A 12,625-nucleotide genomic window follows, 5' to 3' on the forward strand; every position below is an offset into this window, starting at 1 on the left:
TTTTTGTTTTTAAGCATGGAGATGTTGGGAAGGGACATGCACACAGTATGAAATACATAATGCCGTTACAGCTGCAGTGTAAAGCAGCCACTGTGAATGTCTGGGGTGGAAAGGAGGGAGGGCTGGGCAGCAGCTTCGACCACGGGATGGGGACTGTGGAGGGCAGAGAAGAGCTCATTTTCTCTGCCGGTTTTGGCTATTAGAGACCTGTGTGTGTGTGTCCAAAAAAGAAAAAAGTGCTCACTTTTTGTATTTAAATATTAAAAATGATTCCGACAGAAAGTGTCATCCATGTACTTGTGATACACACCTTGAGGTCACGTCCTTCGACTGCCCCTTGCATTTCCTCTCCGAAGCTAACACCACTGTGTGACACTGACCCCTGAGGCCCAACAGTGGAAAACATGATTCAGTTTGGGCTAGGAACCTCTTTTTGTTGTTGTTGTTACAGATTTTATTTTTTAAGTAATCTCTACAGCCAACCAGGGGGAGCTTGAACTTAACCCCGAGATGAAGAGTCACATGGTCTTCTGACTGAGCCAGCCAGGTACCCCAGAAACCTCATAATAGTAATCTTTGCCCTGAATTCAGGCAATCATGTTCAGATCCACCAACAAACGATTGGGTCCGTGTATTTGTACGGTCTACAGCGATACACAGTTATAAAGGATTTGTAGGGAATGACCTACTACTAACTTCTGGTCTAGGAAGGGAATGGTAGCAAATAGAACTTTTTTGGTCCATTTAAAAATAATTGCTGAGATGAGCTGATTATGAATTCCAACTATAGCCCTGCCTTTGAACCTTGCAGTTTTTGCATGCAACGTAAATTTTTATTAGCAATGTGCTATTAGCAATACTGAGCCTTTTATGTGTATTCTGTTTATCAGAATGATGCTACAGAATTTAGGGTGTAGTGGTAGTTCTGTTTTACAGAGGAGGAAACAGTCACAGAGAGGTTGGATAATCTGTGCCAGACCGCCCAGGAAATGATGGATCTGAATTCAAGTCTAACAGGCCCCCTCTGCTATGTGATCTTGATCTTGTTAACCAGAGAAAAACGCTAGTCATTTGTCAGGGCTGGTAACGAAAACTTGTACTTATTAGGATTCCTCAGATTGTTAAGCCTAGTTTTTGTAAATTGAAAAGTGCCTCAGGATTTTGAACCAAATTTAGTGCATATTTTGTCTAGATTTTTGAGGGGAGAGTTGGACCAAAGCACAAAACAGCTCTAAAAGATGGCTGAGGATGGTAGTGAGTTTCTTCTGAAGCATCACCACACTAATGTTTACTTTTTTCCTTTACAGAATTACAAATTCAGGCAGACATATAACATGTACGGAGTTTTCCATTTTTAATATTTGGTTAAACAAAATACATCTTTTGTAAACAAACCCAGCACAAGGCCAACAAAAAAAAGGAATAAAAGCAAGAAAAACAAAAAGCCTAGGGTTGCCCCTTATTGGGCATCAGGGTCAGGCCTGCCCCTTTCCTTAAAGGACATGGGGCTTTTTGCCCTTGGGCATCAGCATGGGTCCCTGTTCCTAAGCACCAGAATTGGATATGAACAGAGAAACCAGCCCTGAAATGTGTCAGCGTCTTTGCATATCCCATTGGCTCATGGACTCCAAGTGCACGGGGACTCCTTTGAAGTGCCATTTGCACAGGCCCAAGCAGATTGGTGGAGAGGAGTTCCCTCCTCCCCCTCCCAGGAAATGGCTTACTATCACTGACAGTGCCCGTGGACCCAAGGTCCTGCTCGTGACAATCAGGTTGGCTGTAACTTCTGGCTGGTGGTGGTTGGAATGTCATTGTGCAGGGGTAAGGAGCTCCCTGTGGTGCCAAGCAGGTCTGGTGTGGAAAATGGTGCAGAAGAGACTGCAGCCAGTTGCCGAGAGGGTGTAATGCAGTAGCCGCTTGGTGGCCTCTGTTACTCAGCATAAAAAACGGCCTCGTTGGATTGAAGATACATGTGCAGAAAAAGTGCTGGTGTAAACATGCACTCCAGTCACAGTGGGGAGAAAGCCTCAGCTTCGTCCTGTCAAGCCTGCTCAGTCTTGACGCGCAAGCCCCAGGCCGGCTTTGCCGCTGGAGAGGCGTGTGGCCAGCGGGGCAGCTCTCAGACCTGCCAAGACCGTCGATGTGTAAGCGGCAGACAGGCCATCCCCGCCCGCCCCCCCACCTCGAGGCAACTACGACCACTTTGGTGACGCGCCATGTGGTACACTTCCCCTCCTTCTCTTCTGTTTTCCAAAGTTACAGGAGAAAAGTGGCCTACAGCTGTTTCAAGAGGTAGGGGGTAGATCAACTTTCAGTTGACGTGTAAAGGAAACCAAAGACATGACAAACCCGGGTCCTCTAACGTGATGCACATAAACACCCAACTGGAGGGCTCTGACTCTTGTCACTATAGGGACTCAGCCTGGGACTTCTACCAGTTCTAGCTGCTCTTAATCTCTGAGAGGCTTGTCTTCACGATACTTGCCTCACCCAGCTGTGTCTCAAACTAGTGGAATTTGCTATCAAAAGCAGACTTGTTTCCTGACTCTGCCAGAGTGTGTCAACTGGGAAAACTGCCCTTTTGCCTGCCTTGTGCCCAGAGCCCCCTAAATCAATGTAGTGAAGCGGCAGGGACAACGCTGGAGCGAGGCGGACAGGCCCCCCGGGCCTGCCCCAGTCTGGCTTCCGCCACGTCCTCTTAGGTATCTAGCTCACCCTGTCACACTAGAATATTGCGGGCCTCAACCACCCGGCGTGGAACGCTAGAGAACTTTTCATTGTAAGACTCCAAGGATGGCCGTTGACCACCCTTAAAAACGGGGGTAATGGGTGGCACTGAGGGTTGGAGACGGCATGCTGTACCACTGCTGGCGTTTTGGAGATGGTTTCCTGAGAGGCCCTTCTGCTCTGGGTCCGTCAAGCCAGTCGCGTGGGCTTCGCGTGTACTATGTCTTCAGACCCACTGGTTGCCAGGAAAGGGGAAGTGGAGGCAGCATCTCCAGGTGAGTCACAGCAGCAGTGAACTCCAGCAGAGCCTCTGTCAAGTTCTCGTGGGAATGGGGAAAATAAGCTGGGACCCACCTTCCTTTCTCCTCTCTGAAATAAAACAAGGGTCTTCCAGAGCTGGCCCTAAGCACACAGAGCTCCTACCTTCCTTTCCCAGGAATGAGTAACGCTGGTTGCTTCTCGTAACAGTCCACACATCTGTCCTATTGCACTGTCAGATCTGAGGGCAAAACCCAGTGAGATGTTTGGGGAAGTGGCAGGGGCAGACCCGCTGTATAGGCCACAGCACGTTACAGACGATTTCGGGGCTGAGGTGAGGGAAGGATGGGTAGAACTGCGTTACACGTCAGCCCTCCAACTCTGATGGGCCTCCACCTCTTCTGGTACCACCAGCAGGAGTTCACAGTTCTTTCCTCGCAAGTGATGTTTTAGAAATTTCCTGTGGGAACAACGGGTAGATGAAAGAGAAGATGAAATGCTGGTAAAACTGCAAATTCCAGTCTCAGGGCCGTGTGTTCACCAGTGACCTCCTCAGCTATACCCTCGGCAGCCCCCAAACTCTCGAGTAGGGATCTGTTCTTGCAGCTTCTGCAACTGGCTACCCCTCGATCTGGCCACTTAATTTCCAAGCTGAATTTTCGCTCATTCTCATATAGAACTGCCAAACTATCGGGGCACCTGGGTGGCTCAGTCGGTTGAGCATCCGACTTTGGCTCTTGCAGTTGGTGAGTTCGAGCCCCGCATCAGGCTCTGTGCTGACAGCTCGGAGCCTGGAGCCTCTTCAGATTCTGTGTGTGTGTGTGTGTGTCTCTCTCTGTCTCTCTCTGCCCCTCACCCACTTGCATTCTGTCTCTCTCTCAAAAATATTTAAAAATAAAATAAATAAAATAAAAGTTTCTTCTTCGGTCTCTGGGAAATTTAGCCCTCTCTGGCCTGAATGTCTGTCTTCCTCCCTCTGAACTGGCAGCTTTACCATCAGTTGTCTGAGTACAGAGAATGCTACAATGCCAGTCCTACCAGACCAGAGGGTCAGCATGCCGGGGGCTGGGGCTTCTCTACCAAAGGGACTTCCCGTCCTCATGGGCCATCAAAGATTGAGGTGTTTCAAGCCCGAGACCCTGTGATTCTAAGCAAGGAGGGGAGAGGATCCCAGGAGCTAGGAATTTCATCTCCTTTGTCGAGTAAAAAGAAAAAAAAAGAAAGACGGGCTCAACTTCCCCAACACACCGACGGAAGGAGCCCAGCACGTTCCCAGCAGGTACCTGAGCTCGCTCTCGCCTCCAATCCACTCGGGCATCTTCAGTTTGGAGTCGAGGTTGTAGTAGGCACCTCCCACCTCTCGAACACAGATCCAGTGCTGCCTTTTGAGAGGCAACTTCAGCGGACCCCAGCACAGGCTGGAGGGCAGGTTCATGATGAAGCCCATGACGTTAGTGAGAGCAATGGCACTGACATCCCTGCGGAGGAAGAGCAGCGTCAGGCTCCGAGGCTGTCCACGCCCCAAGGTCCCCCCGGGAGCACCTCCCCACGCGTGCCCGAGCGACAGTCCTCATCGGGTCAAGCCTGGTTCGGGTTACCTGCGCTTGTCCCACCAGACAGCTTCGTAGCCTTTGGTCTGAAGTGCTGCCATAATGACGTTCACATCGTAGTTCCCGTTTCCTAACATGCTCTTCTTGTGGGGCGTCACCATGGTGTTCGGAGACAGCCTGCACGCGTGCAAGGAGCCGGGCTGAGACTCGTGGGCCCGGCCGCCCGACCTCCTGCCCCACACGCCCCGGACACCTTCCAGCGTCCAGCGCAGCGCGCCCCCGCAAGGCCTGTTCCCCCCACTCAGGTACAAGGTAGCTCAATACTTTACCGACGTATTTTACAGTCGGGGCTCCTACTGCACTAGGGATTGCCTTTCTTCTTATGCAAAACATTAATTCGGTGGTGCCAGGGCCTAGCTGTCTGTCATCCAGAAAGTCACTGGACACAGACTGTACTCTTATGATGGAGTCTCATTTGTGAAGCCCCTGGCCTATCCCTGTCTGCGGCCTTCTTCACTGCAGACCTTCCTGCTTTAATACAGCCATTTTTTTTTAAACATTAGAAAACAGTAATTGATATTTTCATTTGCGTGGATAGTATTTTTTGCTACTCTTGTTTTTTTTACAGTTTAAATGCTTTCCATTTAAGGCTTGCACACTTGGTAATCATTAATCCTTAAATACTCCAAGGGCTACAGGAGCCCAGGCATGAAACAAAAACGTATGCACCGGGGCCACGTGTAAAGCACTAAGAACTAATAAGGCCTATATTAAACTGGCATGTCTGAGCCACCTAAAGCATTTCAAATATACGTGTCTGGTTGTGTAAGTACTTGAATAAAAAAATTTTTTTTAAGCTTATTTATTTTGAGAGAGAGTGCATAAGCAAGGGAGGGGCAGAGAGAGAGAGGGAGAGAGAGAATTCCAAGCAGGCTCTGCACGGTCAGTGGAGAGCCCAGCACAGGGCTGTATCTCCTAAACTGTGAGATCATGACCTGAGCTGAGATCAAGAGCTGGAAGCTTAACCGACTGAGCCACCCAGGCGCCCCTGGAATAAAAAAGTTTTTAAAAACTGAAACACAAAGAATCAACTGAAAACAATGTCTGTGCCAAACAAAACTCAATTATGGTCCACGCGCCCACCCCGCTCTGGGCCATTTTTGGCTGGGCCTCATCAGCTACTCCTTTGTCTCCAGCAAGGTCAGCTCCGAAGGCACTTCCAGTCCTATTATTTGGTTTTCACAGGCATGTCAGGCCGGGACTTGAGGAGAGGCCTTCTTGAAGGAAGGGCTGGATTCCTTTTGCCGGGCTGTGAAGGGAAGTGTGAGCTTCTTGGGAACGAACGTGGAGGGCAGTATCCAGGAAGCCGCTAAGGGCCAGCTCCAGAGGAGAGCCAGGGCTCGAGGGCAACTCTGAACACTCAAGAACTCTTACAAAGTTGTTTTGTTTTTTTTTTAACTTCTCTGTACACGGTGACCACACTGGTATTTTTTCAAACATAAAACATTCCTCCCACTGCTTAAACCTTCCAATGGTTCCCAAAGCACTTAAATACAAGCTAAATGATTTGCTTTCTAGGCAAGGCCCTCAAGACACTGCTGACCTCATCCCTATCGCTGGGCACAAAGACCTTCTCTCTGCTACTTAAACACACAAAACACCTTCTCACCCGAGGGCCGTTGCACGTGCTCCCTGTTTCTACCACACTCACTGTTCTGCTGTCTGGAATGCTCTTTCCCTAGGTCTGCACTTGGTTTGCTCCTTATTATTTGGGTCTCAAGTGTTAGTGCCTTAGAGGCCTTCTCTGACCACCCCAACCTTCAGTTTCTTCCAGGCACCAGCTCTTACCCCACCTGCTTTAATCACAGCCCCTGTCGCCACCAGACGCGTCTGGTTTTCCACACTAGAATGACAGGTGTCTCCATCCCGTTAGGGCTACCCCACCAGGACCCAAGGGGTGCCTGGCACATAACAGGTGCTCAAGGAATGTTTATTGAAACATTCACCGTGTTTATTTTGTTGCTCTCTTTCTTGGGAAACTTTCGTAGCAGACCCTTCCAAAGAGCTTGTGTGCTTGTTCTCCAGAGCGAGCAAAGAAGAGGGCTGGAGGACACTAACCTTCCCTCTGCAACCAGATTGCATCTTACCATCATAATAACTACTACTTATTGAAAAATTTCGTGCCATGCTGTCCAATGCTAGATCCTTTCATATGTATCTCACTTAATTTTCACCAGAAACCCATGAGGCTGTAAGTTATTCCCATTTTATAGGTTAAAAAACTGAAGTTTGGTGATTTAAAATGACTGGCCTGTAGTCGCTTATCTTGTAAGTGACAGCACTAGGATTCATTCGTGCTTGGGTTTGTCTGACTCCAGTGCTGTACTTCCCGTCTTGTGTCGAGGAGCCAAGAATCAGAGTGGGTGGTGGTAGCGGCTGATAAGAGGAAGAGCTGGCACACCCTGGGGTCTGGGGCTAAAATGCAGCTTAAGAGGACAAAGGCCCTCAGTAGGCTCTCGTATTAAAATAAAAAAGCATATGGAAGCAAGCCTAGCTCCAGGTATATCAAGCTCCTACCCTTTCACCGATTTTCCAGTAGCTTCTCCCTACTTTCAGTGAAGTCTCTTGCCAGATGCGTGAAGGCTCCAACAAGGAAATTTCCAGGCCTTCTACCTTGTTCACCATTTTACTCCCTACCAAAACTTACAGCCACGCTCTCCCGAGGGTGCTCCCAGAGGATCACAGAAGGTGTTCAATACAATAACGGCTGAATGAATCAGGTAAAAAGGTTTCCTGCAGGAATTCCTAGAGCCCCGAATACGCTAATATTTACCTTGAGTCTTGAGACAGGGTACGTTGTGGTTCCCAAACGTATCTGACCACACATTTTTTTGAGGTGCACCTTACAGGAGTTTCCTAGGGTCTCCTTGTCCCATACATTCTATCTCCGATTCCCACCTTCTCCTGTCTATTCCCATTGTCTCTCCCTGAACTGGAGCCTCCTTGCTCCATATCTGGGCTTTTGAAACAGGTTCCTAAATTGATCTCACTTCCAAACTCTCCTTCCACCAAGTCCCTTATATGTTCCTGCCACACTCACCAAGGTACGATGTTCTTACTTTCATGTAAGAACTGCCCGCTGGCTAACCCCAACCCTCCCGGCCCTACGGGGCCTGCTGTCCCTTTGGGCTTTTTAGTGCACTTCAAACACCACGACCACACGGCCTCTATTCTCTCATCGTATTTCCTGTTCCAAGCCAAATCCTAAAGCTTCTTCAAGGTCAACCTCACATCCTACCTTTGCCACGGAATCTTTCCTGGCTCCTGTGTAGCAGAAAATACAGGGAGATGGGGAGGACTACACATTATCCTAGCAACCAGCACCGGGACTAGTCGTGAGATTTAATCTCCATGCCTCTTAGCGTATCTGTAACAATGGGAACGATTCCCATTTTACAAGACCATTAGAGAATTCCGTTGTCTTATACATGTCCAACCAAACAGCAAACTCCTGAAGCAAAGGGGATGGCTCTGCTACTCTGCAGCCCTCACAGCTAAGCAGTGGCAACTGAGTAAACATGTGTCGCCCAGATGATCAATACAGGAAATGCTGAGAATGGCTTCCACCTCATTCCCAGGGTGGTCATTTGAATACACGGGGTCCATCCAGTGTGCCCGTTATATCAGTACTTGTTTTTACTTTAACGATAGTCAAATGCCCACTGTGTCAGCTACTCTTATGAGGTTTCCCTCTTAATCCTTCCAATAGTCCTGAGATAGAGGTTAATCTCACAGAGTGAATAAGGATGCTTATGGTGATTTGCACGATCACATATACGGCTGGTGAGTGGTACAGCTAAGATCCAACCCCTTCCCCTAAGACTACGCTCAGCAGTGTCCTGGACAGTTCAACACACTGGACCCACTGAACTCCCTGGCATCCTGTTCTGTGATTGTTTTCTGGAGACTCCTTGGCAAACTCTTGCTCAGGATGGCTTTAGTGACTCGGACAGAAGTTCTGGACTATAAAGCAAGCCTCTCACTTCTGTCGTCACAGCCACAGGTTGGAGCCATGAGATCTGAAGTGATCTGTAAGTGAGAAGACAGGCTCTTGCCAGGTCTCACTAATGCCTAGGCACTCAGCTGAGTTCCTGGTCCTCCCTGGAAGTTACCACTGTGTCTGCCTATGGTGGTGAGTTCAGATTTTAACAACAACAACAACAACATGTGGAAACATTCATGAAGAGTCCTTTCTCTCCTAATTATGACTTTCCGTTTCATCAGGTCTGAAGAAATGTGCCATTAGAAAACAGGGCTCAGAAGAACTTCATGATGTGTCTTTAAATCATTAAATACATAAAGCACAGATCACAAGGCCGGGCACATAGATGTACTCTGCAGGTACTGGTGATCATGATGTGTTTGCCTGGCCCTTAGACAAGATAATTTCAATCTCTGCAGGCTAACATTCAACGTCATTTCTGAATTTACCACCACCACACCTTTAAATGTGGCCCCTTCCACCTGCTCAGGGACATTTTACTGGGGAGGCTGCATTTCGTTATGGTAGAAAAAGCTGGCTGTTCACCAATACCTAAAATCTCTTTGTCCCTTCCAGCTTGCATTAGATTTTTTGAGCGGTATCAGCCTGGTTTCTGTTTAGATTTTAACAGCTATTTCACCCGGGGAAGGGATGTATAGCTAGCTGCAAGAACATTTAATCACTGAAAAATTGAGGAGAGCCTCGTGAGGATGGTTCGAGGCCTGAGGAGTTTCCGAGTAACAACTCTGCAAGGCTGCCGCTCTATCATTTCACTTCCCAATGTTTCCTTTTTCAACGCAGAGGGACACATACGATGAAATGTTCAGGATCGGACATCCGCATCTGAATACATGCACCACGTCACCTGCCCAGTTTCTGAGCTTTTCTCCAATTTCACATGTTGAAAACTGATCCTTTTCAAACCAACGACCTCTTTTGCCATCACTGCGGCGGTTACCACGATCTTCAAATCCTGGACTCTGCCACCTTGACTCCTCTCTTCCCCATCCCCAGGTTCCTGCTGAGCCACTAGCTTTGGTTCTAAGTCCCTGCTCATTTCTATTCCAAACATGAGTCATCTCCAGTCCCATAACTGTATTGAAACTCCACCCTGCCTTTGTATTTCTTTTTTTATCTGGCTAAAAGCGAACTGCTCCGATGAACTTCCTCTCAACAAACAGCATTCATCAAAATTTTTCTCCCATTTCTCCCAGCCATCAGCCACATCTTCAAACAGGGACAGAACTTTGTATCCGGGAATTTGAAATTATCTGGCTAAACCTGCCAACATTACTACTGTTTCCGTTAAGACCCAAACAGATCCTCTTTTCCCCTCCGTTTAAACGGCTCTAAATCCCTCGGGTTTTAACTTCACTTGAGTCTGTTCTCAAGGCCTGGTCAGTGTATGGCTCTGGGATGTACTTAGCGGCTGAGTCCTGTTCAACTTGTTTTCTCTACAGTGCCCAGCAGCGCTTGGCTGGCTGCAGGCAGCTCGTAAATCCTTGTTTATACAATTCTATTGCCTCTCCCTCATCTCGTCTCCCCTCCCTCTGATCCCTTTCACACTTTGTTTCTATTTACCCACGCCAAATCTTTCCACCTAAAATACACAGAATTCCACCTCTGGAAGTGGGAACAGAGTGTATTTTCTTACGTACTGGTTTGCTATTACTTTGAGATGGATCCTTACATTGTGCGGACCGGAAACTGGGGAGGCTAGTACAAATTTGCAAAAGCTTTAATAGCCAGGAATAGAACTCCGGTTCCATGTGAGTGTTTAGCAAATATTTAGCATTCTTTCATTCAGGGAAAACACCACTGAAAGAGTCCTGCGATTACCCGCAAACTGCTTATAATCATCATCCATATCTTTGGGCCCAGGCCCAACATACTAGCAGGGTGAATGGATGCAGATAATAGAACTACTCTGACATGACTTTCCAGGACTCAGAAAGCAGCCGAGCAGATGTCCTGCTGTGTCCATCCAGACACTGCAGAACTAATTCTCAAACCCTTTTGATAAAAACGATTTTAGAACATCAAAGTAGACAGAGAAAGAGCTGAATTTTTATCACCCTGTCAGGTAACATTTTGCAAAGTGGGTTAAAAAAAAAAAAAAGGCCATCTAGAATGAAAGGGAAAGGGGAAGAGATCTAGAGTCCATTTCAAAGCACAGCTTTGCTACTTGGAAGCTATTTGAACAAATTACCTGACCTTTCTGCCTGTTTCTCTATCCATAAAATAGAGACAGTAAAATGACTGCTGGGGAGGGGTATACAGAGCAATGCACAAAAAGCACCAAGGCCAGCACATGGCCTCATGGGAAAACTGGGCACGGTGTATAGCTGAGCACCCTGCTTATAAAACCCACAACATTCCACCTCTGATGGCAGGTGACTGAGCGTGTACAGACCTTGTCCCCTTTCCAGACTGTAAACTCTCAGACCAGGGCTTGAGAGGCATCATAGCACAGTGGTCAACAGCACAGACACGAACCTGAATTCAAACTTGGCCCCATCTGTTGTTGTTACCTAAGGCAAATTACTGAACTCCTCTGAGCCCTGTTTGTACCCGTAAAATGGAAATAACACAAATTGCATGGGATTGCTGAGGACATCACACGAGATGACACAACAGAGGGTCCTAGCACTATGCCCAGCCTACAGTAAGTGCTCAATAAATGAGAGTGATTATTATTTTTCCCATTTGTGTCCCTTACATCTGCTAACAGCATCTAGCTAATTAATATGTTGGTTTGAAGGCTTACCTAGCGGAGACACTGCCCCACCCACAGAAATGCAGAAATAGCAAAACGTGTAAAAATGGCAAGGAGAAGGAGTCCCCTACCTCTGGAAAATCTCTTGCAGCGTTTCCCGGGTGAAGGCGTTGCTGTCCTGGAAGACGTTATTGAGGGCATGCAGGGCACAAAGCTCCCTGCGCTGTTTCTCATGGTAGATTTGTGGGGGTGCTGCCTGGGGCAGCTCTACAGATTCAGATTTGGCCTTGTCTCCTTTCCATGGCACGCAACTCATGTTTTCGTTTTAGGCTCCAGAGAGGGCTGAAAACACCCCACCCTTCTTCCCTCCAGAGGAAGAATGTAAGTAAGCTTCTCAGTCTTTCCAGGATTCCTGAGGTCCACCTTATTTTCTGATGTCCATGATTTATGCTTGGTCACGGGGAGAAGAGATTGGAATCAAAAGGAAAAGAAAATCCACCTCTTCTCTTTTCAATAGGAAGATCACTTTTGGATTTAGTGTTATTTCGCCACCGCTGTCAAAGTGCAGAATTTTTTCAAAAATCATAGGAAATCTAAGACCTTGCTTCCCTCCTCCCACCCTCCCCTCCAAACACCCCCGACGATTTTCTTGCTGTATTTTCCTCTCTGCAAATGCCAACCAGGCCTCAATGCAGGAGGACCGAACGGAATTGGTCACATCGCTCCTTTTCTTCCATTTCTTTCGAACCGCAACGCCACCGACTCAGGAGACAAGGCCTAGGTGGTGGGTAAAACGCAAAATTCGAGCAGCTAGCGAGGGCAGGCCAGCGTGGGATCGCGGGCGGTGCTGGGGCCTCGTAGGCGGCTCTCCATCCCCTCGGGTGCGGCGGGGCCCCGCAGGGCGCGGGCCGAGGCGGGGGCGGCTCCCTCCCAACCCGCGGACTCTCACCCTCTCGCCGCGGCCCTGCGGAGGAGACAACTCCGGTCAGCTCCGGCGGTCGGGCGGGCAGCCTCGGAGAACCAGGCTGGCGGGCTAAGCGGCGGGGCGGGTCCGGCCCCAGCCCGAGGGAAGGTCCTGCGCAGCGACCCGCAGGCCCGCGAGGGGTGGGGTCGGGCCCACCCCGCTTCGCCGCCCACACCCCAACCTCCCTGCCCGTCACGTGAGTGCAAGGCGACACGCCCTCCCGCCGCTGCCCCTACTCGCACCGCCCGTCGCCCCCTCACCGCTACCGGCCGCCACCTGACGCTGCGGGCCGCCACCTGGGCCGCGCTCGGGCGGGCGGGCAAGCGCGCGCACCTGAGCCCGACGTCAGCAGCCCTCGCCGGGCGCGT

At 49.1% G+C, this 12,625-nt stretch overlaps 1 protein-coding gene across 2 annotated transcripts; it reads right to left on the reverse strand.

Annotated features, from left to right (window-relative positions):
* Nucleotides 1-1,330: 1,330 nt before the first annotated feature.
* On the reverse strand, nt 1,331-12,606 carry JOSD1 (Josephin domain containing 1). 2 transcript variants are annotated; one of them, XM_042947831.1, is made up of 5 exons: nt 12,518-12,606; nt 11,425-12,257; nt 4,584-4,712; nt 4,269-4,463; nt 1,331-3,445 (listed from the first exon to the last, which is right to left on the reverse strand). In XM_042947831.1, the coding sequence occupies exons 2-5, from the start codon at nt 11,607-11,609 to the stop codon at nt 3,346-3,348; spliced, it is 609 nt and encodes a 202-aa protein (XP_042803765.1). In that variant the 5' UTR covers nt 11,610-12,257; nt 12,518-12,606; the 3' UTR covers nt 1,331-3,345. The 2 variants fall into 2 exon arrangements, with proteins under 2 accessions (XP_042803765.1, XP_042803766.1); XM_042947832.1 differs by having other exon boundaries at nt 11,425-12,070; nt 12,518-12,561.
* Nucleotides 12,607-12,625: the final 19 nt, after the last annotated feature.

Source organism: Panthera leo, chromosome B4 (assembly GCF_018350215.1).
Source record: "Panthera leo isolate Ple1 chromosome B4, P.leo_Ple1_pat1.1, whole genome shotgun sequence".
NCBI lineage: Eukaryota > Metazoa > Chordata > Mammalia > Carnivora > Felidae > Panthera > Panthera leo.

Bases quoted from the DNA above. Each gene is read 5' to 3' on its own strand.
- JOSD1 (XM_042947831.1), bottom strand. From the start codon at position 11,609: ATGAGTTGCGTGCCATGGAAAGGAGACAAGGCCAAATCTGAATCTGTA. The intron at 4,713-11,424 runs GTAGGGGACTCC...GCACGCGTGCAG, and splicing joins CTGCAAGAGATTTTCCAGAG to GCTGTCTCCGAACACCATGG. The intron at 4,464-4,583 runs GTAACCCGAACC...CTTCCTCCGCAG, and splicing joins GTCTGGTGGGACAAGCGCAG to GGATGTCAGTGCCATTGCTC.